The 13,550-nt window shown below is 42.2% G+C and overlaps 1 protein-coding gene across 2 annotated transcripts; it reads right to left on the reverse strand.

The window, feature by feature from the left end:
• Positions 1-7,289: 7,289 nt before the first annotated feature.
• eef1g (eukaryotic translation elongation factor 1 gamma) lies at positions 7,290-13,537 on the reverse strand. 2 transcript variants are annotated; one of them, XM_074673866.1, is made up of 10 exons: positions 13,407-13,537; positions 12,395-12,553; positions 12,147-12,210; positions 11,786-11,928; positions 11,471-11,614; positions 11,215-11,344; positions 9,630-9,834; positions 8,932-9,104; positions 8,144-8,268; positions 7,290-7,654 (listed from the first exon to the last, which is right to left on the reverse strand). In XM_074673866.1, the coding sequence occupies exons 1-10, from the start codon at positions 13,416-13,418 to the stop codon at positions 7,496-7,498; spliced, it is 1,314 nt and encodes a 437-aa protein (XP_074529967.1). In that variant the 5' UTR covers positions 13,419-13,537; the 3' UTR covers positions 7,290-7,495. The 2 variants fall into 2 exon arrangements, with proteins under 2 accessions (XP_074529967.1, XP_074529968.1); XM_074673867.1 differs by lacking the exon at positions 13,407-13,537 and adding an exon at positions 13,118-13,142.
• Between the last annotated feature and the right edge of the window lie 13 nt (positions 13,538-13,550).

Below are 13,550 nucleotides of genomic sequence, written 5' to 3' on the forward strand. Positions count from 1 at the left end.
TGCCAGACTGAACCGATCCGCTCTCGGGAGGTGGAGCAACACACTGCAGACGGTTGATTGGTCAAAAGAATCGTCACTCACCCCGACAGCGGCTGCATTTCTCCTTGCGGCTCACAGACTTCTCTGAAACGAAGCTTGATTGCACTTTGTAACAGAGAGTTACATGAAAATCACAGAGAGAACGAAATGCTGTATGTCTTCCATCCGTGCTCTTTGTTTACTGTGTCGCGTTTTCTTCTTTGTTGGATTTAATCGCGGGGTAAGCTGCTACGGCGTCGCGCTATTGTTTACCAGCTGTGGCTTCCGGCATGCGGCTTACACGCCGCCCACCACGAGAGGGCACAGTTTGCTGTGGAAACGCACACGGGATCAGACTTTACTGTCCCAAACCGTCCCAAACCGTACTGAACCGACCCGTACCGCTTGGTGGAAACGCAGCTTTAGTCAATTTAAAAAATGCCATGAGGAGGATCTGAAGATGTGACTTTAAACCAGACGTGTGTTTAAGGTAAGGTATTTTTCAGTACAGTTATGTAGGGCTGTTGTTCGAAACATGACAATAAGCAAACTGTCAGTCTGTACAGTAGTTTAGTAGTGATCCAAATATAGCGCTACTGACAGCCCAGTGCTGTGAGACGTGTAAGTACTGTGTAGTGCTGGTGAATCCTATGTCCTGCCAGTGCTCATCTATCAAGCAGAGCTTTCTCTTCATTTTATTGATAGACTCTCAAGTTTGACCAGTCCAATGCAGTATAGCTACTGCACGTAGCTTAGCCATTTTAGCCTTTAGCTCGGGCTGTATCACTCTCCTCTTCTGCTTTCTTCTGCTTCTTCTGGCTATAGAAATAAACTTGCCTTGCCTTGCCTTGTCTGACAGTTAGGCCCAAGTGACAAAATTACCAACAGAAATCCTTTTCGGCATAGAAAAACGCAGCTTTATCTTCTCACTTCTAAACTTTGTTGGCTGGCGTGGGGTTGTCATAGAGACTTGGACGTGCTATAAATTAATCCATTCCTAGTCGCCCAGATCAGGAAACTAAGAAGTAGCATTTCAAAATAACCTATATTGGCACTGCTGATTTCATTTTAAAATGTGGATTATGATCTGGCATATATCTAGAAGGGAGACTTTTCAAGATCTTCTAGAAACCCCTCAGAGCCCCTCTAAGTTGAGTTGAATTGAGTTAAGTAAGTAAGTTCTAGCTAAGTTTAGCTTTCACTTAGATGTGTTTATTTAAGTTTATTTAAGTTTATTTTGTTTTAGCCAAGTTTTTGTTTGGTTGAGCTGCATTGAGTTAAGTGTTGTTTGGTTTGATTTAGAATTTGTGGTTTATATTTTGTTTCATCTTGCTGACGAGCCGTGATGGATAGTTTCTGGTGCATCAACAGTTACAGTTTTACTCCCATACTCACAAAAAGATTATCTTTGAGACTCCCATGATTCCTATTTTAACATTTTTTAGCTTGTAATTATTTCCAAAAATGTATTCTGATTACAAAATGTTTGTGTTAACTTTTGTGTTTAAAATTTCTGAAGGATCACGTTTCTTAAGCCTTCCATACTCAACTCATGAAATGACACAGTTAATAAAATCAATCATCCTGACTTGACAGAGTGATGTTGAAGTTAAAGAATTACATTATGGTGAAGACAGTGACTTTTTAAAAGTCCAATTCATTGATTTAATGAGCACTGATAATTGAAACCCTCTGTTTTCTTGGTAAATAAGTTAGAGTGGAGATAAAGTTTTTCTCCACAATGTGGAAAAGATAAAGCTTATGTGTACCACTGTATGCATATGATTTTGGTTATCATGCTCCTGCACACAAGCTGGGACTTTTCTCAACAAAGTGGACCCAAAGTAACAGCCGAGAGCAGAGTGTAACCATGGAGAGATTACAGCCATAAAGAACACAGTCAGATAGAGATGGTGTGAGCTACTCAAGATACACTATCTTACACCACTCAGGTCACTGCGCCTCATATTTGCCATCTCCATAGTAACTCATCACTGGTAATCATTCCGGAATTCCCCCTGCAGCGCGTGCTTCGTCACACACATACACTCACATTTAACACACACACACACACATACACACTCTCTCGCTCTCTCTCTGATGACTCAGAAAGAGGGGCTATTTCTTTGGTAGAGAGAAGAATCTAAGAAGCAAAAGGGGAATGAGAGACAGATTGAATTGTGGTTTCCACTGCAAGTTGTGAGTCACAAACACGAGGGAGGCGAGGTAGAAAAAAAGAGACTATTCTGGGATGGCTGCTATGGCAACATAATAAGCAAGGGGGCAGGTACTTGCAGGCATGTCTCCATAGCAATGCCCTGTGTGTGTACATATAAATAATCCATGCCACAAAGAGTATGTAACATAGTAAGGAACTCTGCTTTGTTACACAAAGTTTGTTTTTGTCTTCGAGTAAAGTTGATCCCCCTCTTTCCTTCCTTCCTTCCTTTCTTCTTTTATGTCTGCGCCACAGAATCATCTGAACAGGCCGATGTCAAGAACACCTTTCACAGGTTCAGTCTTGCCACTGCCCAGACTTTGCACAGTCAGAATAATTACCAAAGACTTGCTTCAAGGTGTTACATTATTTGCTCAATTGTTTCAGCATATCAGTGCTTAGAAAAGATGAGTGATACATTCACAGAGAGACAGACACCTATGCATTTGTATCTGATTAGCCTCACGTTTGATCAATGTTTTCACATCACCTGACAATCCCTCACAGTTCACTGTTTTGAATTATTGATCCAAGCCAGCGATAAGGGATTTTGCAAGAGTTTCCCCTCCCTGCAGCTCAGCACCACCCATCTGTTGTGCTTCAGATACCTTCCCTAACAGCACATTCCATTCATAGCTGCAAATGTACTGATACTCCTAGAAAAACGAAAACCATGAGCAAGTGGATACATGAACTGGCAGTGAATCTATTCGCATGCAGGATTGAGACACCTTGTTTGTTCAGGAAGTTCAGCCTGGTACAAACTGTTGGAAGAAGTATATATTTAAAAAAGCTGAACAATGCCTTTACTGTGCCATTTTTAGGATTCATACCTGCAAAGTATACCTACTTACAACATGGGTGAATTTAAGTGTGTTTCATGAGAACATAATGAATAGCTCAGACAATTGTGAGGATTAATATTCTAGCACACACCCAAGCCACGTGGTGAATTCAGAGCTATTAGGATAAACTTTTAAATGTCATATATCCACTGCACAATGACAAGTGGCAACAAGAGCACAAATTTGAATAAAAAATCATCAAAAAGTGTAATACTTGTATTTCAGACTCAGAGCTGGATTTCCCCACAACAATGATCAATATTTGTACTCTCTGTAGTCATGGTAGTGCGTATGAAAGTTTTGCTTCAGTTTGACAACATCACTCCTCTCTTGCCCCACCTCCAGATTCTGGTAACATGAGACACACGCTACACTGGGGTTTCATGTCCGTAAGTGCAGGGGCTGTCTGTTTTCCCTCCGCTGTACCTCTCCTCTCTTCCCTCGTGTCACGCACTTTCCTCTGCTCTTTTGCACTAGCGAGCTCGGTTGCAAGGCAACTCTGACTGAGAGAAAAAACTGATTCATCGTCACTTATCCAAACAAAGACCGTCCTGCTTGAACATATGCATTCTCGCAAAGCATTGTGATTTGGCTTTGCCTTCCAGGCTTCTATATCACATCATCATGTCTGACTCTGCCTTCCTCAGCTATTTCCCTTCAGCAGTCTGACCTCTGACCTCACTCATTCCATTCCTGCACTAAATCACCACTCTGTGTCCAAGCAGCCTACGGCAGTGAAATTTTCAGCTCACACCCATTTGAGCTCACATATGGAGAGAAACGCCCAGGTCAGGGTCACTTTTCTTGTTTAGTAGAATCAGATGGGCCAGCAGCAGATTCTATCATAATATGCATTTGCAGCAGCATTTCACAGCTCCTCTGTTTCATATACTTTAGTCCTCACTTGAGTCCTCATTTGACTCCTGTGTGGGCTCACTTGCCTCCTCCTGTGTTACGGTTTAGTTTTAGCATGTCTTTGGCTGTTGCTCAAGTAAAAAAGGGGACGCTTAAGGTGAAGTAGCCCTCAAGTGCTGACTAAGGATCCATTTTCCTGTCTTCATTCCTTTTAATGAATTTAAGTGTGTGTTAGTGTGACAACAAGCCAAGCCAAGCCAAGCCCTAGACTACAGTCAAAGGAAAACTCCATAAAACGTGTGTGTGTGGGTGGGACTGTATATGTGTGGTGTCTGAGTGTTGTTTCTATCTGCCTAGAGACGCCCCTACGTACTAGTGACATGACTTGCATGCAGCCACTGAGCTTAGACTCTACAGCAGAGCCATAAACATGTCTAAAGCAAAAGAAAATGTCTATTTAAGGACTTTGTGGCTGCAGCAACATCCTAAAAACTTCAGCACTCGCCTGTCTAATTATAACTGTTTTTTGAGAGTCTGTCATCTAGCTATCTTAAAGTGAAACTCAAAGATGGAGCATTTTTATGTAATGCAAGCATCAGTAATGTACAGAGGTTCTTTAGAGAAAGCTGTGTTGCATTTCAGGCCCATACTCTCCAATGTTAGTGCTTCACTGAGCTGCTCCATTCCTCCTCCCGCCCCACAGATCTCCTCGCTGTTTTCCAGATGTGTGTGCCCTGATCCACCAGATGCTCAGCACATGCATACCATGCCTAAAGCTCCTGCAGGGGGCCTGACAGCAACACAGGGACTCTGTGTGGTGAAACAATACTGGCTCTCTCCCTCGCCAGAACTCTCCCCAACTGTTTTAAAGAAGAACCCCTTTTTCCCCTCCCTCTCTTGTGAGTGGACACTGAAAAAAAAAAAAAGGTCCAGAGCGAGGACGAGGAAAGAGGAGGGGAAAGGAAGACGAGAGTGTGTGGCCAAGAAATAAAGACCGGGTGGGGAGCAAGGTTGGCAGGGGTGGAAGAGAAAATGTTGCTTTTGGCACCAGATTACGTATTGTTCTTGTGGATTTCAGTCATTTTACTTTTTAACTCAGAAGTTGCCAAACAAGCAGAGTAATGTAGGACATCCATATGGCAGTCTTTACTGAGGAACTTTCCTCAAGAGTTTAAAAATGGCATGTCACTTCAAAGTCAAATTTTGCGTTTTATAACATGATGAAAAGCCTTTTGTAACACTAACCCTTCAGCAATCAAAGGGTTACCTATCATTGCTGTTGTAATTGCTGCGATGCTGTGGGTGAAGTTATTTGCTCAAGTTACAGCCCTCTTCCACCGCGATCCACAGGATGGGTGAGTCATGTGTTCAAGGACATGGCTGTTGTGGGAACATTTCCATTTTCTGATTTCCATGAGACCAAAGAGCAAAAACTAAAATGGCCTCCCCGCTTCAACAATATGGTGAGAGATGCTAGCGCCAGAAATGATCTGTAATCATGCTTAGTAAGTCGGAAAAAATGATACGTCTGACTCACTCCTAGAATCAGACTTGTTCCTCGTGCATTCTCTCATGTGTGTGTGAGTGTGACAGAGGAGGAGAGATCCGCCTTTCATAACTTTAAAGTTGCACATATTTAGTGGTCTAAGTGGGTTGATTCTGCAAAATTTACAAGCCAAGTATCTCAAAGCTTACGTTAGAAGATGAAATGAATACACCATGTGAGTTTACCTAAACTGAACTCATTACATGTGCTGGCTCAGGTGCCCTTTTTTTTTACCTGCAGCTACTGTACATAGAACCAACAATACAGCAGCGAACAAAGAAATACGTTACAGCAGAAGTGAAAGGATAAGCCAGACTGCAGGTGTGGGAACAGTCAACAGCAAACGATGAACACTGTTATACAAACTTTAATACAGAGTTGGGTGTGTCCCATTAAAAGTGACTTGGTCGACCCAGTTTATTGTTTGTTCTGCCAGTCACAGAGGATTAGCATATTATAAGGTTTCAAGAACATTTTATTTAACTTTAGAGATGGAACTTTGAAGAGAATACATTTTAATCAGTATGACTTGTACTTTCACACTATTTATAGGCTAGTCCTCGAGATAGAAATCATTTCGTCTTTAGTCATCCTAACTTGCAGAAGTAGCGACTGAAACATATCGTTTCTCCTTTTGATTAGGGTGTGGTCTCATATGATATAATCTGCCTTTCACTTAACATGTTCAATCCACATTATGACATTAGTCCCATGTGTATGTAATCACTTATAAAATATACAGAGGACGATGCATCATGCAGCATAATGCTCCTGTAAGTTTTTTTTTCATCAGAGCTAACTGTTTCAGGTTTTAACATCAGACATAAATTGGCACAATCATTTTGTTTTTACGTAACAAAGTCGAACTGTGTCCCTCCCTATTAAATCTTGCAGGGCAGTATTTTAGTCAATAACCCCTGGCCTCAGATGACATTTCAAAGGGCATCTGAGTACTTTTTAAAGATTTCTTTTAAGCTGCTTTCCCTCGGGGAAGCACAAGCGACATCCAAACAAAAACCCCATAGTTAAAAGCAGACAACATTCTTGTCTTAGACTGAGCAAACCACAAGAGCTCAGCCCGGTCATTTTCTCGCCCTGCTGGAAGAGCTCTCTTCAGCCTGACTCACAGCTTCAGAGTGACAGGTCTTCAGCTGCCCTCTGCAGGTAAGCTTCAGACACTTCACATGATGGAGTGAGAACATAAACGTTCTCCCAATACTTTACTGGTTGAAAGTGTATTTTTGTGAGGACGCAGGCTAATTGTACAAGGACTGCACAGCAACATTATGAGCATCTGAAGCTGTAGCGTTAATGAGGCGTCACATATGGGCCACAAAACGGCAACATGACACCAAAAATATGGAAATTTAAGGTGTGATGTCATCGTAAGTGTCCAATTTTGACAAAACTGCATTCAAAGCTTAGTGTGCCTTTGGGGTCAACTGGTACACAGTTTGAACAGTTTTTCAGTCATTTTCTGTAATCAAATACGCAGTCACAACTTGATACCGAGCTGAAAGAATCATCCCTGACCCCCTCTGGGTGAGAAATGTAACTGCATCACATTTCCAGCCACACCCAACACCAGTGTTGGGTGTGGTCTTTCTGTGCTGTTGTACAACAGAAGTATGAAGTGTGTCTGTTCATTGCTACTTTGGACTAAAAGTCCAAGGATTTTCAACATCAGCTGCTAAATTTCTTCTGTTGTTTTGGGTGAACCTTAATGAGCAAAGACTAAATTAAACTGTAGGTGTTTATCAACTGTGGGAAAAAAGGTTTGGAACAAACACTGGACCACAGACATAAGTTTACCGTTGGCATTGTGGAAAATGCTTTATTTTCGCAGGTCAACAAACAGAAAAACCAGGGGCCACTGAAACAAATGTCATCTCCAAACACTGTCAGTCTGAGTCATTGTTGCAGTAAGGTAAGCACGTGATGGCTGAAAGTCCACAAGTTTTAAGTGCTGGAAAGCTGAAGCACAGACTTTTCACGCTTGCTTCCAGTGTCCTCTCACTTGAAGATCTTGCCCTGGTTGAAAGCTTTGCCAGTATGCTTGAAGTCTCCCTCCCAGGCAAAGTACTCCTTCACCATGGTCTTGCACTCCTCACTTTCTGGATCCAGCTTGCGCCAGTCATATGATTCGTAGTCAATTTGCCAGTCCGGAGAAAGCTGAAAGAGAATAAGGAGGCTTTTCATTTGAATGCGAGCAAAAAGTTTATCTATTTTTCCAAAAGGGATAATCATGTAATCAAATAACATGTGAACTACCAAGAGCTCAACAGCTCTCGTCTAAATCTAGTGATTAAGTAACACTTCAGGATAGAAAATACTTTATTCATCCCTGAGGGGAAATTCAGGAAATTCAATACAGAGTATGGTCTGTGTCCATAGCATGAACCAGCCTTTAGCTCACTTATTCAGAGATGACTGGGATGAATATGGCCTCAAGTTTCTCTCCCCCTGTCAGATTAAGACTGCGTGCCATGATTGGACACTGCCTTGCCCAATGACAGGGGCTGACTGACTAAGATGTATAAAAATGTAACTGGAGACACAAATTGTCGAAGCGTTTTATGGTGACAATATATTATGTGATGATGTGGATGAGGGGTCCTTTAAGTTTTGTGGAATTTTGATCTTTTCTTTATTAGCACTTACAGGGAAAGCCAGTTCTTGACCTCTGAAGACCCAGATGCCAGAGATGCTGCTGTTATTATCGGTGCCAAACAAGATGACACTGCCAAAGGCATTCTTTCTGAGTTTGTCCAGGCGCTGGAACATACCTGTTTCAAACAAGAAGAGGTTAAATTGTGTTAAAAGTATCTATTTAACCACAAAAAGCAACTGCATTCCTATGCTTGTCAAGAATTTTAACAAGTTTAGTCTTTGTTTTAATGATCCACATTGACTTTAAGCCTGCTGTTATAGCTGTAAAATACAAAACAAACTAAGATATTCAAGTATGTGGTTTGTGTCCATAGCATGAACCAGCCTTTAGCTCACTTATTCAGAGATGACTGGGATGAATATGGCCTTAAATTTCTCTGCCCCTGTCAGATTAAGACTGCGTGCCATGGTTGGACACTGCCTTGCCCAATGACAGGGGACGGCCTGCTCTTTCTAAAAGAGGCTGAGTTTCGATTCAAGACGGCCTGTTAGTGTGAAACAGCTGTTTATTTTCCCAGGACTAACACATTTCAAAACAGACTTTTGAGGGGAAAAAAGATGTTTGTTAGGCTTAATATGCTTCAGTCAGGCCTGCAGTTCATGCTCAAGTATGTTTCTGCCCAACATTTAATCTCTTAGATAACACATAAAGACTTTAATTTTTCCCTTTATTTCTACAACTAGAGCATACATACAGTGTAAAACGATTCACATGGGAAGAGATCTCCATGTTGAGACATTCTACAGCTTTTTACCAAGTCACAGCGACCAGGTCTCACCTGTAATAAGGTTACAGCTCTTGAAGGTCAGAGAGAGCTCGTCGGGGTATTTGTACTCGCTATACCAGATGGAGTACCCCTCACGGTCAAAGTGCTCCCAGAAGTGAGGAAGGGCTACTTTCAGGGTGTCCTCGTTGGAATACTTTCTCTTGAACTCGTCCATAACAAACGTGCTGAAAGAGAAAACAGAAGTACATCAGGCCCAATAATCCTCCAGGATTTACAAAAGGGGTGTGGGAATAAGGTCAGTGTCTTTAAGACATGGCCTGACACTTTCATGTTTAGTAATCATCTAGTCTTCATGTAGTTGGCATGCAGCCTGTTTTGACAGGTGTACAAATTGATGCAGGGATGGTCACTGTCGACCTCATTACTAACTTTAGGAGAGTCCAACAAAAGCACTAGAGGTAACTGTGACAACCTTAATCAGCAGTTAAGTTTCTGGTCTGTGTCCATAGCATGAACCAGCCTTTAGCTCACTTATTCAGAGATGACTGGGATGAATATGGCCTCAAGTTTCTCTCCCCCTGTCAGATTAAGACTGCGTGCCATGATTGGACACTGCCTTGCCCAATGACAGGGGACAACCTAATTCTAAGTTCTGCGGCATGTGACTAGCTGCAGATTCTGTGAACAGGTTTGCTAAACAAAAACTTTACATGAAAGAGCACCACACATAAGGTTGGGGATCATTGTACCTCTTTGGCAGGTGTGCAAAGGGATCCTTTGCTTTTGGCTCTGAAGCCAAAACAGCATCACAGTCATCCATCTCCTCCTCAGGGGCGGGTTTCTTCTCTTCCTTCTTCTTTTCCTTCTTCTCCTGGGGCTTGGCTGCCTCTTTTCCTCCCTTCTCTTTCTTTGCAGGGGCCTCTTTCTTAGGCTGCATCTCAGCAAACTTTTTGGCTGCATGGACAGAGCCAAACAATGAAAAACATGTTTTCAGTTAAATGTTCCATTATTTCACTTTGGGTTTGCACTCACTTGAACCTCTCTGGCTGGGAATCTCGCAACTGTTTACTAAACATAATAAGCTGTTTAATGTTTATGGGGACATTTAGAGCCCCTTAAAGTCAGGGCTTCATTCAAGTCACTTTGAAACATGAATATTCAAGTTACCACATTGTTTATCACGCAGCATTTCGTCCAATTTGAGGAAATCATTCTCTGCCTTGCGTGTTTTTAAACAAGCCGCACTGCCTCTTAAAGTCATTAGAGCTGCACATTGGCATATTATTCTAGTTTCCTGAATCTTTCAAGCTCAAATATGCTGAAACCACTTGTTTATCTCACTGACACTTCAGCAAGCCATACAACTACAGAAAGAGAGGTGAGGGCAAGTAATACAACCAATTCACTCTCCAACTCATGGCCTGGCTCTCTGTCAGCCTTCACTTAATTTAGAGAGAAAGAGAGCCCAAAAAGCTACCAAAGGTCAACTCCATGGGCCACAGAGTCTCAAAACAAACAAAGCTGCTCAAGTGCACCAAGCTAGGCGTCATAATGAGATTTCCAGTTGAAAAAAGGGAAACACTTTGTTGACAAACAGCTCAAAGTCCCTTCTTATCTTTCTCACATAAGAAAGCAAATCTATATTTACCAAACTCAAGTAAATTCAAGAGGAACTGAATTGCCCAAAACAATTTCCTAAACGATCTAAAAAATCAATCAGAAAAATGATTTACAGAAGACCTAGACAAGTGCAATAAAGAAAAGGATGTATGATTTAGACATAAAGAGCCAAATTCCAAAACAACAAAGCTGGTATCAGTGAGACAGACCTACAAACTTGCAGATAAAACTGCTTCACTGGCACACCGGCGTTGATTCAAAAATAAGGTGAATCCCTAAGACTTTGGCATAAACACTTGAGACAACTGAACTACAGCACAAAACCTCAGTGTTATATCTTTGATTTAAATGTAAACAGCTCTTTGGTTTTGTGTCCATAGCATGAACCAGCCTTTAGCTCACGTATTCAGAGATGACTGGGATGAATATGGCTTCAAGTTTCTCTGCCCCTGTCAGATTAAGACTGCGTGCCATGATTGGACACTGCCTTGCCCAATGACAGGGGACTATTTTCAACGAGACAACAAATGCTGTCCAAATTAACTTTTTTGATCAAGGAAGAGCCTGATCCAAAACACTACACAAGACTATTTAAAACATTCTTACAGACAAAAGTTTGTGTCTTAAGCTTTAAATAAACATTTTTAAGTATCTTGCTGCAGCTGGCATGTGCACTCAAATCGTTTGTCCTTATCTCATGGAGTTGTTACTCACCATCAAACTGTGCCATCTTTTCACACAGCTTGACCTCTCCAAGGACAGCCTTGAACTGTGGCTGATTCACACAGGTGACGAACCAGCGATTCACATTTGGGTAAGGCTGACGGAAAGAAGGCTCAAGGACCTGAAGGCAAATACAGAAGATGTTCAGGTTTTTATTTCACTGTAAGAGTTTGTGTAGCTAAGACATGTCAAAGAGTGATGAATGCCACGTGGCTTTGAGCCATTTTCAGCTGTGTGCAAGTCAAACCTGTTTGTAAAGCCAGATCATGGAGCAGGCCACGGTGATGTCTGCAAGGCTGACTCTCTCTCCCACCAAGAAGGTGCGGGTGTTAAGGTGCTGGTTCAGCAGTGCAAGGACCTTCTTCACATCCTCTTTGGCCTGCTCTGTGGCCTAGAAAGATCCAGGCAGAAGAATGACTTTGCAGGATTCATCAGCACAGAAAACACAGTGCCAAGTCTCCACTATTGAGTTGTGTAATCCAGCCAGACCCACCTATCGTCCAGATATTCAAGCAAGTAACAGCATGTCTGAAGTTTAAAAAGCAAATACGGAGATGCATACCTGCTTGTTGAACTGCATGATTCCCAGAGTAGGGAAGACCCATGCGCTGGCTGGAGGGATGATCTCTGAGTCAGCGAAGCTCACCCACTGCAGCACCTGAGCTGCAGCCTGGGGAGTGGCACCACGAAGGGCTTCATTGCTCACTGAGGTTGAAAAGAAACTGATCAAAATAAGTGGGCCAACTGTGGTGTCACACTTAAATAGATTGATCATTGCAACTTTTATTGCTGTGTCTTGTAAGGAGTTTAGCTGACATTACAGGGAAGCATGAGTGTAAAAACTGTCTGCATGGGTGCTTCACTTCTCTTGAAGTCAAATCAACAATCTGATTAAGGCAAAAGTGACACATATAATTACTTACAGTAGTGAGCAATGGCATTACTCTCAAACAGACAGAAGCCGTCATCTCCCTGGTAAGCCGGTACCTAAAAAAAAAAAAAGCAGTGAATGTTTATAATATCTTTAAACGGAGTCAAAAACTTAAGTGAATGAAGTGATGTGTGGCACGATAGCAGCATTGTCATACCAATGTTAACTTTTTTAAGGTGCTCTCTAAGCCAAGCATAACTGGAACAATCCCATGCAAACAACTGGACCACTTCAACCAACCTTTCCCAGAGGGAAGTTGTTCAGGAAGGCTGGAGTACGGTTCGTCTGCCCGAAGGTGAAGGCAGGGGAGCTGCTGGCCACTTTGAGGCGAGCACCACTGTACTGGGCAGCAATCTGGGCCTTGAAGGCCCGCCAGTTCTCTGGGTATGTGAACAGAGTCTGTAGAGAGGAAGGCAGAGACCTGCAGTTATTGATCAGTCCAACAACAATAAATATACATTTTATTTCTATGTATAATTTAAAGCTAGAAGTACAGTCCATAGTCAGTTAACTCCAGGTTGTTCTCGTCTCAAGAAAGCTAAAAAAAACTGCAACTTCAGACAATTTTTATCTTTTAACCGACATTACAACACGCTGGGCTACAAATGTGATCCAAGAAAAAAAAAAAAAAACTGGTCACCGTTCTTGACACAAAGTAAAGATGCTACATGGGACAGGATGCTCGACCATCTAGCAAACTAAGGAATGGGAACGGACTGAAGAGTGGGGACCTTTCAAAGTGAATAGAAGGATGCAGTCGAACAAATTTATTCACAAAAACGAAATATATCACAAGGTTTCGCTACCAGCTCTCCCCCAATGCTAGCTGTTGTAGCTTTCTGTAACTCCACCGCCTTCGTTAACGTGCTTCCAAGTTATTCAGCTAACCTAAACTAAAAGTGGTGGGTCCCCGGTACAGTTTCGTAAAAACTTTTGCTTGATGCAAAACTGAGCAGGGCGTACCATTTAAAGATTAAAAAATATGTAAAAATGTAACGTGGCACAAGCCTGGGCCATCAGAGTGTCATTCAATATGAATGCAACGTCATGACAGGGACAGCTAAACCAAGTTAGAACCAACAATAGATAAAATTCCAGACAAATATAGCCCGTAACGGCTCCCAAACAGATTAAAATAAATGTTTAGTAAAAGAGATGCTAAACAACAACAAAGATGGGTACGATTCCTAGCGGATTGAGTCGATAAAGTTAAAGGAAGCTCCGACAATAGCTTTCTCTCCATCTTACTCACCCCTGCCGCCATCTTCAGGAGGAGAGAAAGAAAGAACGAGGGCGCGCTCGAGTGACGTATTTACGGCCACATGTCGTGCGCGCTCTTTAAATGCCCGCGTTCACGAGTTTCCTCCGTTTCATTGTCGACGTGGAAATGCTGCAC

This window comes from Halichoeres trimaculatus, unplaced genomic scaffold (genome assembly GCF_033239565.1).
Source record: "Halichoeres trimaculatus isolate MK-OKI-2021-1 unplaced genomic scaffold, fHalTri1.1 fHalTri1_scaffold_7, whole genome shotgun sequence".
Lineage (NCBI taxonomy): Eukaryota > Metazoa > Chordata > Actinopteri > Labriformes > Labridae > Halichoeres > Halichoeres trimaculatus.